This window comes from Hippocampus comes, unplaced genomic scaffold (genome assembly GCF_001891065.2).
Source record: "Hippocampus comes isolate QL1 unplaced genomic scaffold, H_comes_QL1_v1.1 scaffold104, whole genome shotgun sequence".
Taxonomy (NCBI): Eukaryota; Metazoa; Chordata; class Actinopteri; order Syngnathiformes; family Syngnathidae; genus Hippocampus; species Hippocampus comes.
Window position 1 is genome coordinate 907413 of NW_017806072.1, and position 16907 is coordinate 924319.

Genomic DNA, 16907 nt, shown 5'->3' on the forward strand with positions numbered 1-16907 from the left:
AATGCTTATGAATAACCCTGAATAAAGAGGAGTTTAGAACTGTCATGATTAAAGGAAGCGTGAACCCATGACCTTCTGTTTGGAAGTGTTTTACTCCATCAACTGTGCCACAAGTAGGGGGATGTTTAAAAGGCTAGTAGTGGCAAGCTTGAGAAGGGAAATGCAAATGATGGACATTCTGACGGGGGCGCTCCAGCTTCAGTCTAACAACAGGTTAATGGTAATCACTATGAACCAATGAGGCGTCTATGGGCTTTGGGTGGCTCTCGATTTCCTGTGGAGGGAATGGCCGAATGAAGACAATGAGTAGGGCAAAACATGCTCCAAATTAACTCTGGACAGTTTTGACCAATCTATGTGAGGATTATGCAGGCCCAGCACGATGGGAAATGATCTGAGGGACTCAAATAAAGTGAGATGGTTTCATCATGACTGAGGACAATGGGACAGTACGGTCGGTAATAGTAGCCAATGACTTGCCATTCAGAGCAAAGATTGTCTTGGATTTGGGAAGGGCCCAAATGGGGATGTTGCACTGGAAAACAAAATAAGTCAATAAAATTGTCTTCACCCTCGAAGTCCACCAAGGCCACGAGTGCAAATGAGTTAAAATTGCATGTAACAGTATCTGGAAATTGAATTCTTTGGGTTGAGGTTTTAGAACAGATCCGTACATTTTACGGCCAAACATGGCCCGCGGCCTGGCTCTTTACTGTCTTGCGGCCCGGCTCTTACTGGCCCGCAAAGAGTTGCTTGGAAATTAAGAAAATAAGAGCTACTTTCAAAATTTTCTATAGTGCGTGGACTAAAACAGCAGTACTTTTACTTTGAAACCTATTTACAGTGTGCGTGCGTCGTTTACGTACAGGTACTCTCTCCGAGTCCATGTGATTAGCACAAGTCATTGTAATGGTAACCCTTCAAAATGTTCGCCCATGCCAAAAAACGAAAGGTGGACCCTGAATGCCGTGGTTACAAGAAAATATGAACCGTTAAGTATTTATTTACTGAAGTCAGTACAGACTTTTGACTCAGGCTGGGAAATATCCAAAGGTTTGCTAACGAAGCCAGAAAAACAACAAGGCCATTTTACCAAGCTACACGCAGCCCAGGAAGCAGCAACCAGGACCAGCTTTGTGATAGCCCACAAAATCGCAAAGAACTGTCAGCCATTTTGGGCGGGAGATTTTGTTTGAGTGCTTGATGACTCCCAGTGCTAATGTGGCTATCAAATCCAGCTACAGATCTTCTCTTAGTGATGATCATCTGTCTTGTGTGCTTCACGTTTCCACCTCAAACATTCAACCTGCTTTGATGCACTTGTTGAAGCTCAACAGAAGCTAGATTTATCTCACTGAACAAGAAAAAAAAAACACTGAAACATGTTTACTTAGATTATTTTCTGCATTGTTTGGCACTTGGGACAAAAATGTTGTGAGTTATGTTACATTATTCCTGGCACGCAAAGACATTGTGGTATTTTAAATGCAAAGTTAAAATCAGAAAGCATTGTAGTGTTAATGTTACTGAAAAGGAGTCACAAATGTTGCACAATTACCATTTATTGCATAATTTCACTGAATAGTTTTTTTTTTTGTAAAACAACTGCGGTTTCTCATTATCTACCAATAACACATACGCCTGTCACCTTCTGTCAAGAATGTCATTTACTTATTTCATAGTAGAAAGGGTTCTGTCAGTCGTCATCTGTACCTGTGGGTAAAAAACAAAAAAAGCAAAAAAGGACGTTTCGCTTCTCTCACAGAAGCTTCGTCAGCGGTAGACAACCCTGAAGTCTCCGTGAAGACTCCGGGAAGTTGCTCTGCGCTTTCATAGTAGAAATAAAATTGATAACCGGACTAGATTTCAAACTTTTGGCCCCGCCCCCCACAATATTTTCTGCTTCTCAGTTGTTCCCCAGGGAAAAATAATTGCCCATCCCTGGTTCAGGAGTACGGGGCACCGACACCCCTCTGATGGGTGAGGATCCCTGCTCAATGAGGTAGGGGCTCTAGTAAAGCCCCAATCCCACTGAGTGGCGAACAATTGCGAGTGTTTTTGTTTTCAAAGATAGCATATGTTGCATTCTCGTCAGGGTTCTTTAATGTAGCAAATGTTTTGAATATGTTCAACAATTTATTGTGAAAATAAAACTCACTAAAAGTGTTGGCAAACGTTCGGTGAACTTTTTGTGAATCGTGACCTTGGACGGAATCTGACGTGACACGCATTTTTCTAATTTCGCCATTAGCCGCAATTGTTCGCCTCTCAGTAGAAAAGGGTAGACTCATCAAGTTGATGTGACTTTGAGAGTGCCCAGTACAAAAGGGTGGAGCTTCCAATGTGGAGTAAAAATAATCTGATTGGCAAATACGTTCAAACGTACTTGCAAGTACATTCAAACATATGTTACATAAATTCTAACGTAAGTTCATTCAAACGTTCTCGCAAATACGTTCAAACGTACTTGTAGGCTAAATGCTACAAACATAGCCTTTTCTCATAATTCCACAGGGTATTGACTTGTGCATACATTAAGGGAAAATAATTCTCCATATATAATCATACACTGCAACCAATTCAGCCAATTAAGATAAATAATGATTCCTTCCTTAATTTGGGAACATACTAGTATTGGTTTGATTACAAAAGGTTTAAATCCGTTTCTTCATTCCCCCTGAATGCCACTGCGTTTTTTGCATGCAGAAGTCAATATCCCATGGCATTATGGGAAATGTGAAACGTAAATCAAGCACTGCAGACATAATAAAATCATAAAATTACAAATGAACAATGTTTACTCATTTAACTTGTGAACGTATTGGCATAGTGTAGGCCAAATGCTTGAAAAAAACAACTACATCTGTAGGAATGCATTTAGTCTACAAGTACGTTCGAACGTTTTTGCGAGTACATTCGGACGTAGTTGCCAGTCATAATATTTTTATTATAATTACACATTGGCAGCTTCGGGCTTCCGTACACGTGCGCCCTCACTTAAATCTTGCCCTAGGGAGTCGTCCACATTGCTCACAGCAAAAGCCGGCCCTTGCAACAAGGCGTATTGTAGTGAGGGCCTGCTTGGCTGTAAAGGAGCACTGAGCGGAATTTGCTCAGCGGCCTGACAGCAGCAAGTCTCCGCCCCCTTGAAGTGGATGTGAAAAGCAGATCTCTGCCACTCTGACATACAGGAAGAAGTTCAATAAGCTTGACAGAAGACGCCACTTCTTTCAAGAAGTTCGTGTGAAATACAAATACACGTCCTTTGCGCTACTTGAATCGGCCCACTGATGAAGTCGAACATGAAGAGGGAAAGTTGATGATCTGGACGAGCGCCGCAACGCGTGGATTACTTCAAGCAAGACATGGGGGCAATGGAGGAGGCAGGACGAGTTTGAAGCAGATCTTCACGTCTCCAAAATGTCAGAGCACAGATCCAGTTTCCTTCACATTGGAGACATCGTGTCTCTCTACGCGGAAGGCTCGGTGAACGGCTTCATCAGCACTTTAGGGTACGTCGCTCCTCACCGTTCCACGTCTCTTTCAAACTAAGCAATCTGGACGAAGAACTCTTCCACGTGTGTGTGTGTGTGTGTGTGTGTGTGTGTGTGTGCGTGTGTGTGTGTGTGTGTGTGTGTGTGTGTGTGCGCGCGTGCGTGCGTGCGTGCGTGTGTGTCGCTCTCTCTGTTTCCCTCACAAGCTAAAATCACACAATCATGTAAATGGAACTCTGCAGCCGCTTCCCGTCCAATACTTGACGCAAAAGTAACTGGTATGCAAAGCAGGAAGACAAGTGCAAACGATTACGATCGACTTTCTTTTTCTTTTTGGTTGTGTCCCACTGAGGAGGAAGTGGCGCTTGTTCGTGCCATGCTGCTTACGTGCCACAAAATTTCCCACTTAAGTGAAACCGCGATCAACAGTAGTCAACTCAACAATGCAGGGTGGAGACTCATGACACTGTCCTGGTGGCGTTTTAAAAATGAAGGCATTTTTGCTTGTGCACTGCAGTGCTATTTTTGTAATCTAAAAATAGTGGACTGTCAATCACTTAACAGGAAATTACACCCAACATAAAACGTAAAAAATAACTTGATAAGAGGGATCGACAAGTACCGATCCAAGGTATCGTTTTTCGGCCGATAACGGTCTTAATACAGGGTATTGGGTACTGAAGAAGGATGCCGATACCATCCACCAATCTCCATCCATCCTAATCTGTTTTTCCTCACGAGGGTCGTGGGCATGCTGGAGCCTATCCCAGCTGTCTTTAGGGAGTAGGGAAGGTACACCCTGAACCGCTTTCACTAGTTAATTGCGTGCAGGTTCTTTAAAAGTCCTTCTGGAACAAATTCCACAAATTTTTGTGAATGGAAGCGCCTTTGCATTATTTTGGGTACATACCTGGAAGGCACAATTGTTTTTGATCTTAATTTTACTTTTTACCTTGACCATGACACATGACGCAGATTTTTACATTTTTTATTTGCCCTTCATAATAGTACATGCCTCTTTGTGAAAATCATTGCACCATGACAATGCACATTTTGGTACTGATTAATCCATCCATTTTCTTATCTGCTTATCCTCATGATGGTCACGGGCGTGCTGCAGCCTATCCCAGCTGTGTTTGGGCAGTAGGCAAGGTACACCCTGAACTCGTTGCCAGCCAATTGCAGGGCACACATAAACAACCATCGTGCTCACAATCACACCTAGGGACAATTTAGACTGTCCCACGCAGAACGTGCTGTGAGGTGGACGTCCTAACCATTTGTCCACCGTGGCACCAGCCACCAATACTTAAGACAAAAACAAATCTGATATCGAACAAGTCTTCCTTGCTCGTAGTTGGTGCTAAACTTTGGCCATTTGACACCTCAGTGAATCATCAAATCTGTCAGAAAGACAAAGGTCTTTGCTCAAAATGATCTGTTATTGTACAAATTGAATTTTATATTTCATAAGTACAAGAGAACAGGTGTCAAACTCAGGACCCGGGGGCCAGATCCAGCCCAGCACATCATTTTATGTCGCCGACCAAAGCGAATTATGTGCATCAATGTAGTTTCTTTCTAAAATACCAAAATTGCAAATTGTCGTCACTTTAAAAAAAATTGAGATATTGCAAGCTTTTTTTTTTTTTTGTAACCAAACGCCCCTTTTAAAATAAGTGCAATCATATTTGAAACAAACAGATATTTAGTTTCTTAATCGTAACCTTCCTCTGAAACCCACAAACCAAAAGTAGTTTGCCCACCTGTATTGGTGGTATCGATATTGGGATCAGGATCAGCGAGCGATACCCAAGAGTGAATACTTGTACTGGTATGTGTATGTTAAAAAAAAAAAAAAAGTAGTATCGAATTTATCTACTTAATATCAAATAGTGCAAACATGATATGAGTATGTCTATGGAAGATTTCAATATTCTTGTTTAGCACTATTTTCTCCAACACGTTTTGAGTCAAGGCACACATTAATGCAAAGAAAAACTTCAGGGCACACCACCACACAAAACCATGACAAAATATATCCTGAAATAAATGGCCATCTCGTCTCAATCGACTCCAAAATGTACAATGTGAAGTCTACGTCGATTCAGCTAAACACAACCTCTTGTTCCGTTGTATGAATGCAACAGGTTGAAACACAGGTCACTTGTACTTTCTGCCATCCAGTGGAAGATCATTTGTTTGTGTAGCACGTTCCGATACTGCAGGGCTCACCAACTCCGGGTCTCGAGGATCACTCTGCTGCATGTTTTAGACGTCTCCCTCCTCCAACACAACTGATCAAAATGATCAGGATCGCTCTTGAGGTTCTGCAGGGCTCACGGATCAGCTGATCATTTGAATCAGGTGTGTTGATGGAGGGAAACATCTCAAACATGCAGAATAGGGGCCCTCGGAGGACAGGAGTTGGTGGCCCCTGCTGTACAGTATGTTACTGGCATACATAGATAAACTAAAATACATAATTTGTCGTTAAAAAAAGAAGAAATACATATATATATTCTGATCAATTTGGACCACATACGCCGTGATAACCTTTTTGCCGCTCTGCCTTCTCTCCTGCAAATCAACATTGTGCGGGCAACAGCCATCTGTAAAAATATTTTTGCTCAGTCTAACCCAAAGAAACGCGTTTGTGGTTTCTCATCATGAGAGTACAGCACTACCATGAGTACAAAAGCAGAGTTGAAATTCAATATTTGGCATTTGTAACTAAGGTGAGAGAAGAATAAGGCGGAAGACACTAACAGGTAGCTTTAGTTTGTTGGCCATTTCTCAGTTGTTCTGTTCTATTGAACCCAGGTCACACTTGAGAAAATACAAACATGAATACTTAATGGTTAAGCAATCTTTATCGTCCTGTTACTTGTGTTGTACTTTAGATCTCTCAGTCTAATGAACTGCCAGTATTTTATAGGTTGGTTACCTGGCCAACCTAAATCATGGGTTACCAACATGATGCCTGCAGGTTTATGTAACTCCCAGGGCAACATGAATGGTTCACCAGTGATGGGACGTCGTGTTGTCCTATGAACATTTGAAAATGTAAACTCTTGCATTGATTAAAAAAAAAAAAAAAATCACAGTAAAGTTTTCTTTCCATATTGGTATTTATCTGTTTCCTAACTGTTAAATCGTTTTTGATAATTATTGTGGAAAATCATGTACATGAGCAGTGTCTTCACCGGTCCTAGATGAATTTCTGTATGTTGTGGAAATAAACATACGCCAACAGCAATTCGTTTGGCTGCACTATAGCCGACCCTGAATTGAAAGCATTTCAGCGTGCCCCCGTGCTATTTGAATCCTGCAAAACAAGCACGATCAACTGGCTGAGGAATGACTTTGCCCCACCCTCTCTTTCTCAATATTGGTCTTACGGTTTGGGACACTTTGTTCCTCAAAAGTTTTTAAAACCAGATTTTCTAGACATTTTGTTCTTCTTTTAATTTCAAAATGCCAAAGAGGAACCATATTTCTAATTTGGATAAACATGCAGAATAGGGGCCCTCGGAGGACAGGAGTTGGTGGCCCCTGCTGTACAGTATGTTACTGGCATACATAGATAAACTAAAATACATAATTTGTCGTTAAAAAAAGAAGAAATACATATATATATTCTGATCAATTTGGACCACATACGCCGTGATAACCTTTTTGCCGCTCTGCCTTCTCTCCTGCAAATCAACATTGTGCGGGCAACAGCCATCTGTAAAAATATTTTTGCTCAGTCTAACCCAAAGAAACGCGTTTGTGGTTTCTCATCATGAGAGTACAGCACTACCATGAGTACAAAAGCAGAGTTGAAATTCAATATTTGGCATTTGTAACTAAGGTGAGAGAAGAATAAGGCGGAAGACACTAACAGGTAGCTTTAGTTTGTTGGCCATTTCTCAGTTGTTCTGTTCTATTGAACCCAGGTCACACTTGAGAAAATACAAACATGAATACTTAATGGTTAAGCAATCTTTATCGTCCTGTTACTTGTGTTGTACTTTAGATCTCTCAGTCTAATGAACTGCCAGTATTTTATAGGTTGGTTACCTGGCCAACCTAAATCATGGGTTACCAACATGATGCCTGCAGGTTTATGTAACTCCCAGGGCAACATGAATGGTTCACCAGTGATGGGACGTCGTGTTGTCCTATGAACATTTGAAAATGTAAACTCTTGCATTGATTAAAAAAAAAAAAAAAATCACAGTAAAGTTTTCTTTCCATATTGGTATTTATCTGTTTCCTAACTGTTAAATCGTTTTTGATAATTATTGTGGAAAATCATGTACATGAGCAGTGTCTTCACCGGTCCTAGATGAATTTCTGTATGTTGTGGAAATAAACATACGCCAACAGCAATTCGTTTGGCTGCACTATAGCCGACCCTGAATTGAAAGCATTTCAGCGTGCCCCCGTGCTATTTGAATCCTGCAAAACAAGCACGATCAACTGGCTGAGGAATGACTTTGCCCCACCCTCTCTTTCTCAATATTGGTCTTACGGTTTGGGACACTTTGTTCCTCAAAAGTTTTTAAAACCAGATTTTCTAGACATTTTGTTCTTCTTTTAATTTCAAAATGCCAAAGAGGAACCATATTTCTAATTTGGATCTTTAAAAAAAAAAAAGGGAAATCCCTTCTTAACTATTTAATTCCACACTCTGGAATTTCACAGAAAAGCTCCTAAAACTGAATAGCACCTGTGTTGATACAAATGCAAGGAGACAAATAGGGACAGTAAATATCAAAGTGTCCATGATGTGATTGTATGGCGAGGCAGTAAAATAACTTCGACAAGGAGCGCTCTTAACCTCTTGAGAGATTACCTCTAGGCAAAGAGCCCAACCCCTGTGAGCACACTTTTAGTTGAGCTGGGCGTAGTGTCTTTGTTTGCATCGGTTAACATCAAATCTCTTCACCACTCACACGCCTTTTATATTCCCAACAACCAGAAGTCAGAAGACATTTCAGGTTATTCCAAGTTCACCTGGGCCGTCCAGATTCATCGACACTATGACGTACTGTGATGTTGTGATAACGTCCTAAAAAAGTCTGAACGGTGAAACGTGTACGGTTGAAACACAATTCCGGAACCCTGGTCGACGTGACAATTGACCACAATAAGAGTGCTCAAGGTTGATGGAAGTTTAAATGCATACTTTTCCAGAATGGTTTGCTCAGAAAGTTTTGGTCTGAATTGAAAGATCTCAAAGGCATTAGCGGTTCCAGTCTTTTTTTTTCTTCTTCTTCTTCTTTTGCTGCACGGTGTGTTTACAGTCTTCTAAGTTTCTATGTCACCAGCATGCAGGAGCAGGCATGTGTTGTGTAAAATATCCTCCACGGATAACGTTTCTTCTCCCGCCTTTTCCTCATTCTGTTCTCTCGTCTCTATCTTGTTGTTTCAGTGTGTTTAACACCGTCTCCGGGGCTATAATTAGCTCTTGTGTGTCCAGCCTGGTTGCTTTATCTGTGGTTCATGGTTAACCCACTTACTGAGAAAACCGGACACACAGAGCGAGTGTGTTCGTCAAAGCTCCTCCTTTGTTGATTGGCGTTACTTATTCATGAGCTTTGAGCACTTTCTTGTTCACCTGTCTTGCACTGTGTGATTTCGCGTGTTGGCTTCAAGTTTCGCTCAATCTCATCCTAATAGGGACTTTTTAGGAAATAGAGCTCAGGCTATGGATTGACAGTGACCAACAAAGGGCTGGGCTTGTTTAAGCAGTTACCAGCGTTGCATGAATCGGGTGATTGTGCATTGCATTACAGCAGGATGAATGGATTTGCTTGTGTTTTTCCGCCTTTTGTGTATTAGTATTGAATTGAGTGTAAAGAGTAATGCGGCAATAAAACTGTCAACATCCACTGACCACAACTTCACAATGTAATGACCTCCATCCAAGTAGAGAATGGCATAATCATCTACTAAGAGACTGTGAAAGAATTCAGTTCATTGTATGGAATTGATTGCTGATTAATCGTGGGTTACTTCAGTCTTAACTTGTTTGCTGTGTAAAGAACAACATAAGCTGAGCTACATCCAAGCAGACCTCTGTTATTGTAGAACTTGTCAAGGGAGCATTAGTCTCACATCTACATTCTATATTACCTTTAGCGATCAAGGAAATCTGGTCAAATGGACACCACTAATTATGGTGCATGAGTTAAGTGTTTGTTTTTTTTTTTTTGTTTGTTTGTTTTTTGTTTTTTTTTTTGTCCGATATGGTATATTTAGTTTGGGTTTAGAACTGCAGTTCATCAAACTGAGTGGCGTTGTTAACATGCGTACGATATTAATTTAGCAAGAATGACTGAATACTGAAAAAAAAAAAAGGAAACAAAAACAACACAGCTCTCTGCATGATGCAGTGCAGTTGTACTATGAACACAATAATATTGAACTCAACATATCTATCTATCTATCTATCTATCCATATGTATATGTATATCCATCCAGTTTCTGATCTGCTTATCCTCACAAAGGTTGCGGGGCGTGCTGGAGCCGATCCTCCCAGCTGTCTTTGGGCAGTAGGCGGGGGACATCCTGGCCCGGTTGCCAGCCAATCGCAGGGCACACAGAGACAAACAACTATCTGCACTCACACTCACACCTAGGGACAATTTTGACTGTTCAATCAGCCTGCCATGCATGTTTTTGGAATGTGGGAGGAAATTGGAGTACCCGGAGAAAACCCACGCAGGCCATTTAAACTCCACACAGGGAGGCCGGAGCTGGAATTGAACCTGGCACCTCTGCACTGTGAGGTCGATGCGCTAACCACTGGCCCACTGGGCCGCCTTGTATATGTGTGTGTATGTATGTGTGTGTGTGTGTGTGTGTGTGTGTATAGTATATATATCTATATCTATATCTATCTATCTATCTATATATATATCTATATATATATCTATATATATCTATATATATATATATAGATATATATATACATTTTTTTTTCATGCATACATTTTCGACCATTGACACAGCCCATGCGCTTGATTCCGTTTGTGCAGTAGTAGCTACAATTGTAGCCCAGTGAGTGCAAGTCAATAATGTTGAAGCATGCACATTAACTGGAAAAAAAAAAAAACATGGTCTCTAATCAACACTGCACAGTTTCCCTTTGCGGCAACATCCCACTGGTGCTCACTTTCGTAGCCTTCAATGGCTTCATCTTGAATAAGACAACCAAGAACTATGCACACACTTGATAACAGAGAGCAAAAGTGTGTCAACACCAGGCACACACACATTCATGGCTAGTGCACATTATCAGCTACAAGGACAACATGTAATGTTGTTGATTGCACTTGTGTTGCTCTTTTGTGCAGTCTTGTCGACGACAGGTGCGTCGTCCAGCCTGATGCGGGGGAATTGGCAAACCCTCCCAAAAAATTCAGAGGTATGTGCAATAGGCCGCGCACGCAAAAAGCAGTCGAGGCCAACCAAGCGCCTCACCGAGGGCTTTTTGTGTGCTCCGGTGACGTTTTGTTGTGTTTAACTTACTCTGCTTGGTAAATAAACATGTCCTCCAACTCAAGTGCATTTCTGCCTTAATCACAGGCTGACTCATGGAGGTAATACTACCGTGCCTGACTGCTTTGTTCGTCTTCATTTCAGATTGCCTCTTCAAGGTGTGTCCCATGAACAGGTACTCTGCCCAGAAGCAATTCTGGAAGGCGAAACAAGGAAAACAAGGGAGCAACACGCAGGCAGACCTATTCAAGAAGTTACAGGTTTAACTTTATCCAGCCCACATCAGCCGTCATGCATTAACACCTTCCTTGCATACCTTATAAAAAAAAAAAAAATTGGTGACTGTTTTTGCTTCCCAGCATGCAGCAGAGCTTGAGCAGAAGCAGAATGAGTCCGAAAATAAGAAGCTCCTCGGAGAAGTTGTTAAATACAGTAATGTTGTACAGGTACGGCCGATCTGCACACTTGTGTCGTCTGGTTGTCCTCACTGCAGAGCCGTGTTGTGTTTGTTCCGCTTATTACGGCTTGTCCCTGTAGTTGTAATCGCCTCCAGTAATCATTCCTCACGTATGTCAGTAAATTGATTTAATAAGGCAGGTTGTGCTTCAACCGTTTCTCGATGCAAGTAAGATCCGCTGTTATATTACCAATCTGTGAACGTGCCCAATTTTTGGCTCTCAGCTCCTGCACATCAAGAGTAACAAGTACTTGACAGTGAACAAGCGTCTCCCTGCCTTGCTGGAAAAAAATGCCATGCGAGTTTCTCTGGACCCAGCTGGGAACGAGGGCTCCTGGTTCTACATTCAGCCTTTCTGGAAGCTGCGCAGTGAAGGAGACAACGTAGGTACCCTTTTGCTTGCGCTTGTCACTTCTGCCGACACTAACAATGCGCCAAAATGGAAACTCCCTTCTCGATTGTTTGTCCAGTTTCAGGAACTTTTCTGATTTTGTCCCTCTTCTCTGGCTTTAGCAACCTGTGGTTGAAGGTATCGCTCTTGATTGTGCATGACCATTGTTAGTGGCTGAGATTAAGAAGCATGGTTAGACAGGCTTTCCCGCTCCTCTAATCCCGATGTCTTCAGTTTTGCTACACTTTGTTGTAAATACTCCAGTGCACCATTGAAAATTTCATGGTTGCAAAATTGTGCATTCGAAACCACAGTGTGCTTAAGAGTAGATAGCATGCCATTCAGTTATACTGCCCTAATAAAAAAAAAAAATTAAAAAAAAAACGTGTCACACAGAATGGAATGATTTGAAAATCCCGGTAAACTCCTCCTCCTCTAAATACAGTATATGAATAAGCTATTTTTTCAATGCAAAAACACTGTAGTTGGCAAAGGCTGCATCGTCCGTGACTCTGAACAGGGTTATGGATTGATGGACAAATGCAATGTTGTGGATACTAAATAATAATACCGTATTGGCCCGAATATAAGACAGTGTTTTTTACATTGAAATAAGACTGAAAAAGTGGGGGTCATCTTATATTCGGGGTCTAGACATTATACCCATTCACGACGCTAGATGGCGCCAGATATCATTGAAGCGAATGCTGAACTTGACTCCCCAGGCCAAAGTGAACCCCTGCAACGAAGAATAAAAATAAAAATAGCGGTAGCACGAAGAAGAAAAATGAAAAATAGTGGTAAGAAGGAAAAGAGAAGAAAATAATAGAAGAGATAACAGAAAATGGAGAAACGTAGTGACAATCTTGAGAAAAGTGGGTCGAAGATCGGCCAGGTTAACCGGCAGCTGAGGAGAAGTTATGATGTAATTTACATTTCAAAAACCAGAAGCCATTCATTTACGAATGTGATTGCACTTTAGATTTGAATGAGGCAAAATAACATGCTTTTTCTCTCAAATATATTGTTATAATCATTTGTTTCAGATGTACTGTAATTATTTTCTGTATAAAAATTAATTTGGTGTTCAAAAAGTATTTTTTTCAAACTTGAGTCTTCAAAAAGAGGGGTCGTCTTATGATCAGGGCCGTCTTATATTCGGGCCAATACGGTAATAATAATAATAATAATAATAATGGTATCATTGATATGTTATCATGCACAGGACTCTGTCAGAGAATTTGAGAACGAAAAAATAAGGTTGAAAATAGTATTACAAATTAGTTACAGTTTGCCCGTAAAATTCTGAACTTAAAAGAATGTACATGATCCACAATCTAAATTACTGTTAAATAATTCTGATCATGTATATTACGATGCTATGTTATCCTATATTGGAATTCGTACGTCGTTTATCATGCAGAGTGTGATTATTCATACGGTAAACGGAGGACGATTTGCTGTTTGTTTACCCTTACCTATGTATGTATTTATTGCTTGGTGACGGAGAGCATGAGCTATGAGACCTTGTACGCTGCACTCATGCCAGCTCACCGTGGCAGACGTGCTTGTACATGCTGATATCCTATTTGCAGTGAGCATGTTTTCAATTCACCCTGTTGCACACAACACCTCCAAAATGGGATTGGGAGGTTCAGACCTTTTGCATGGAGAGTAATTGGTGGTCAATATCCGTTGTGATGTTTAAGCAACAAATGTCTCCAACTTGATTTCAAGGTGGTGGTTGGAGACAAGGTGGTGCTGATGCCGGTGAACGCAGGGCAGCCTCTTCATGCCAGTAATATTGAGCTCCTCGACAACGCTGGCTGCAAAGAGGTGGGACCACTCGTACATGAACTTTGTAAGTTTCGCTGGTTCACCCGTCTCCCTGCCCCCGCTTCATGTTGCAGGTTAATGCCGTCAGCTGCAACACGAGCTGGAAGGTCACATTGTTCATGAAGTTTAGCGACTACAAGGAAGACATCCTGAAAGGGGTTTGTTCAATTGCTGCCATTTGTGTGGAATTTTTAGTGAATCTGTTTGAACTGGCGGGGTGAACGCAAGCGTGCTCTGCCATGCTTATGTGTCTTCTCCCAGGGAGATGTGGTGAGGCTCTTCCACGCAGAGCAGGAGAAGTTTCTGACCTGTGACGACTACAAGAAAAAGCAGCATGTCTTCCTCCGTACCACACTACGACAGTCCGCCACCTCTGCCACCAGCTCCAAAGCTCTCTGGGAAGTTGAGGTAAAACATGAAATGATTACCTTTTTTTTTTTTTTTTTTTTTTTTAAACATGGTTCAGTGTTCCTCTGACTTGTGCGGACAGCTAATAATTTAAGTCGCTTTTGTAGCTTTATAAAGAAGCTCAAATTAATTGCTTACCACCATTTATTTCTCTGAATGCCTTTTCAATTCCATCTTAACTTGTGGTGAAAATTCCTCACTATCAGGTTCAACTTATTTGCCACAATTGACTTTATTCCCAACACTAGTTGCTGATGTGAAATACGCTGGTGTTTCACTTACGAATGCAAAATGACTGTCAGTGTGTCATTCTAAGGAGAGAGAGAGAGAGAGAGAGAGAGAGAGAGAGAGAGAGAGAGAGAGAGAGAGAGAGAGAGAGAGAGAGAGAGAGGGTTTACTCAGTGGCATTCAGAGCAAACTGGAATTTAAATACAACCGTATTTCCACCAGGTTGAAATTCCTCAGGGCCTGAGGAATTTCAACATGAAGTTGGCCTGTGGCTCAGGCCAACTTCATGCAACAACAAAAGTCATTCTCAATGGAAAAAAATGTGATCTTTCTTTGTGCATTTCCTCATGTTTCAGTTTATTTATTCATTTATTTGTGGGTTTTTATACCCGGTATCTCTTCCCAGGTCGTTCACTATGACCCCTGCAGAGGTGGGGCTGGCCAGTGGAACAGTTTGTTCCGCTTCAAGCACCTCGCTACTGGCAATTACCTCGCAGCTGAGGTGAGGCCTTTTCAACATAACATGCTGATACTTTTTTCGAATGCAGCAAAGCTTCCTTACTTTAGAGATCACGATCTGTATAATTACACACAACTAATCTATCATTTCTTTTTATTGTATTGCATTGTATTATTCACGTTTTGACTATTGTGATGCAATGCTGCACAAATGAGTGAATAAGCACACTTGAGTAGGATGATACTGTGCTGTAGGTGGCAGTCTTTCCTTTGATGAAGGCAGCGTCAGGCCTTTACTGCAGTTTTGATTGGCTGATGGATAGGACCGACCAAGCTTTGATGAGAAAATTCTTCCTTTGAAGTCACTTTTCGTTTTTCTTTCTCTGCAGGAAAACCCTGAATTCAAAGTCAAAACATTGGAGCCCAAGGGAGAGGTGAGTTGGTCTCATGACGACTTTGAGCTAAATGGCATCCTGGGAATCTCATCCTTGCACCAACACATACAGTAGTATCACTTCATAATTTATGCGCAAGAAGGTGAGCCACTTTTTAGATCATGTCACGCCATGAAATGAGTGAGACCGCAAGCGAATGAGTCATGAGAAGGAGTTGTTTGTCTTAACTCCATGCCCCCATCGGTCTCGTTATGCAATTTTGCAAGCTCTCTTCGACTCACAACTCACCGAACACAGACGCACACACACGCATGCCTACTCCTATTCTATATCTAGATTCTCAAGCCCCCAAGCTACCTTGCACATTTGTATTCAGGCAGTGAGCAAACACACAATCTGTCTCACCCTCACACGCTTTCTTATGCCCACGCTGAATTTCAGACACACAGGGGGCTCCTTACATAACGTCTGGGCTGTGTGGAGGGGGTGAGGGGCGCTCTGTGAAATGGGTGGGAAGGTAGAAGACGTGCTGTCTGCTCCGCTCCGCTCGTCTGTGTTAAGCTGCTGGGGTGAGTCACCAGTGGACCGGTGGAGGGGCAGTTGTGGGGCGGGGGCTGGGGTGGTGGGGGGTTATCGAAGCTGAGGTGCGAAGGCACCACGAGGGGGCTTCCGAGTGACATGCAAAGTGGACCGGTGGAGGGGCGGTTGTGGGGCGGGGGCTGGGGTGGTGGGGGGTTATCGAAGCTGAGGTGCGAAGGCACCACGAGGGAGCTTCCGAGTGACATGCAAAAAAAAAAAAAAAAAAAACAGTAGGCGTAATGAACTCATTCACTTCTGCACGCTAATGCTGCAGTATACGCCACTTTACAGACGGCATTGCCGCCTTCCTAAAACAATAAACTAAATATTTTTTAAACTTTATTTTTGTCAAGGATACATGCAAAACTCAATCAAATACTGAATAAATTTATGTTTATTAATAATTTCATTTATGGGGTGGAATTGAATCATCTGTTTAACTCAGGATGTACCTGATATTAGGAGAGGCTAGCATCCTGAGGAGGTGTTATTGGCAAAAAAAATATCTAGTTTTGTGAAAATATAACCTCGGCCATTGTTTTAAGAGGGTGACAATACTGTCATCATAGCCTTGCAAACCTGTTCGACTAAGAGAGCTGTCAATTCAGTTCAGATGACATCTGTCGAATTTAAACCATCAGATTTGGATGTGGCTTCATTTATCAGCAGTTAACCGTGTTTGATGACTGAAGTGAAGGTGAGACATGTCTGACATATGCCACTAAAATTTCACCTGGAGGCATTCAACAATGTGCATCGCACCAAAAGGTAATTTGGCCACACGGGGGCCTCACATGGGGCATCCGCTTTTGATGAACAAATTATTCATGATGACTTGGTGGTGGATGATGAGACATGTTTGCATTAAATGGAGTGTGGAAACCCAGGGCCCACTGTGCAGTACCTAACAGTTGCCGTCCCAAATTTCTAGTTAATTCCCATTTCTTGTTAATTGCCATGCTAAGTCTCAAACTTCTCCAGAGATCCAAAAATCGTTTCCATGTGAAGTTTCTAGAAACCGCACCAGGGATTTTCTGAGTTCTGACCTTTTGAAACCAGAGAGACATGCAGTCTTTTTAAAGAAAGAATGGAGCATTTGTAACGAATGAAAATTTTAGCTTGGGTCAATCAGACAATTTCTTCAGAATCTACCACAATAAAGTGAC

The 16907-nt window shown here is 41.8% G+C and overlaps 1 protein-coding gene across 3 annotated transcripts in view; it reads left to right on the forward strand.

Annotated features, from left to right (window-relative positions):
* The first annotated feature begins 2957 nt into the window (after nt 1–2957).
* itpr2 (inositol 1,4,5-trisphosphate receptor, type 2) overlaps nt 2958–16907 on the forward strand; it is a 65111-nt gene continuing 51161 nt past the window's right edge. For 2 of the 3 annotated variants that reach the window (XM_019893947.1, XM_019893948.1), the window contains exons 1-10: nt 3421–3512; nt 10844–10914; nt 11133–11248; nt 11348–11434; nt 11670–11828; nt 13574–13672; nt 13747–13830; nt 13934–14080; nt 14715–14810; nt 15157–15201. In XM_019893947.1, coding sequence (XP_019749506.1) covers nt 3421–3512; nt 10844–10914; nt 11133–11248; nt 11348–11434; nt 11670–11828; nt 13574–13672; nt 13747–13830; nt 13934–14080; nt 14715–14810; nt 15157–15201 — 996 coding nt within the window. Of the gene's footprint in view, nt 3513–10843; nt 10915–11132; nt 11249–11347; nt 11435–11669; nt 11829–13573; nt 13673–13746; nt 13831–13933; nt 14081–14714; nt 14811–15156; nt 15202–16907 lie in introns of all 3 variants that reach the window. The other variant, XM_019893945.1, reaches the window with a different exon arrangement.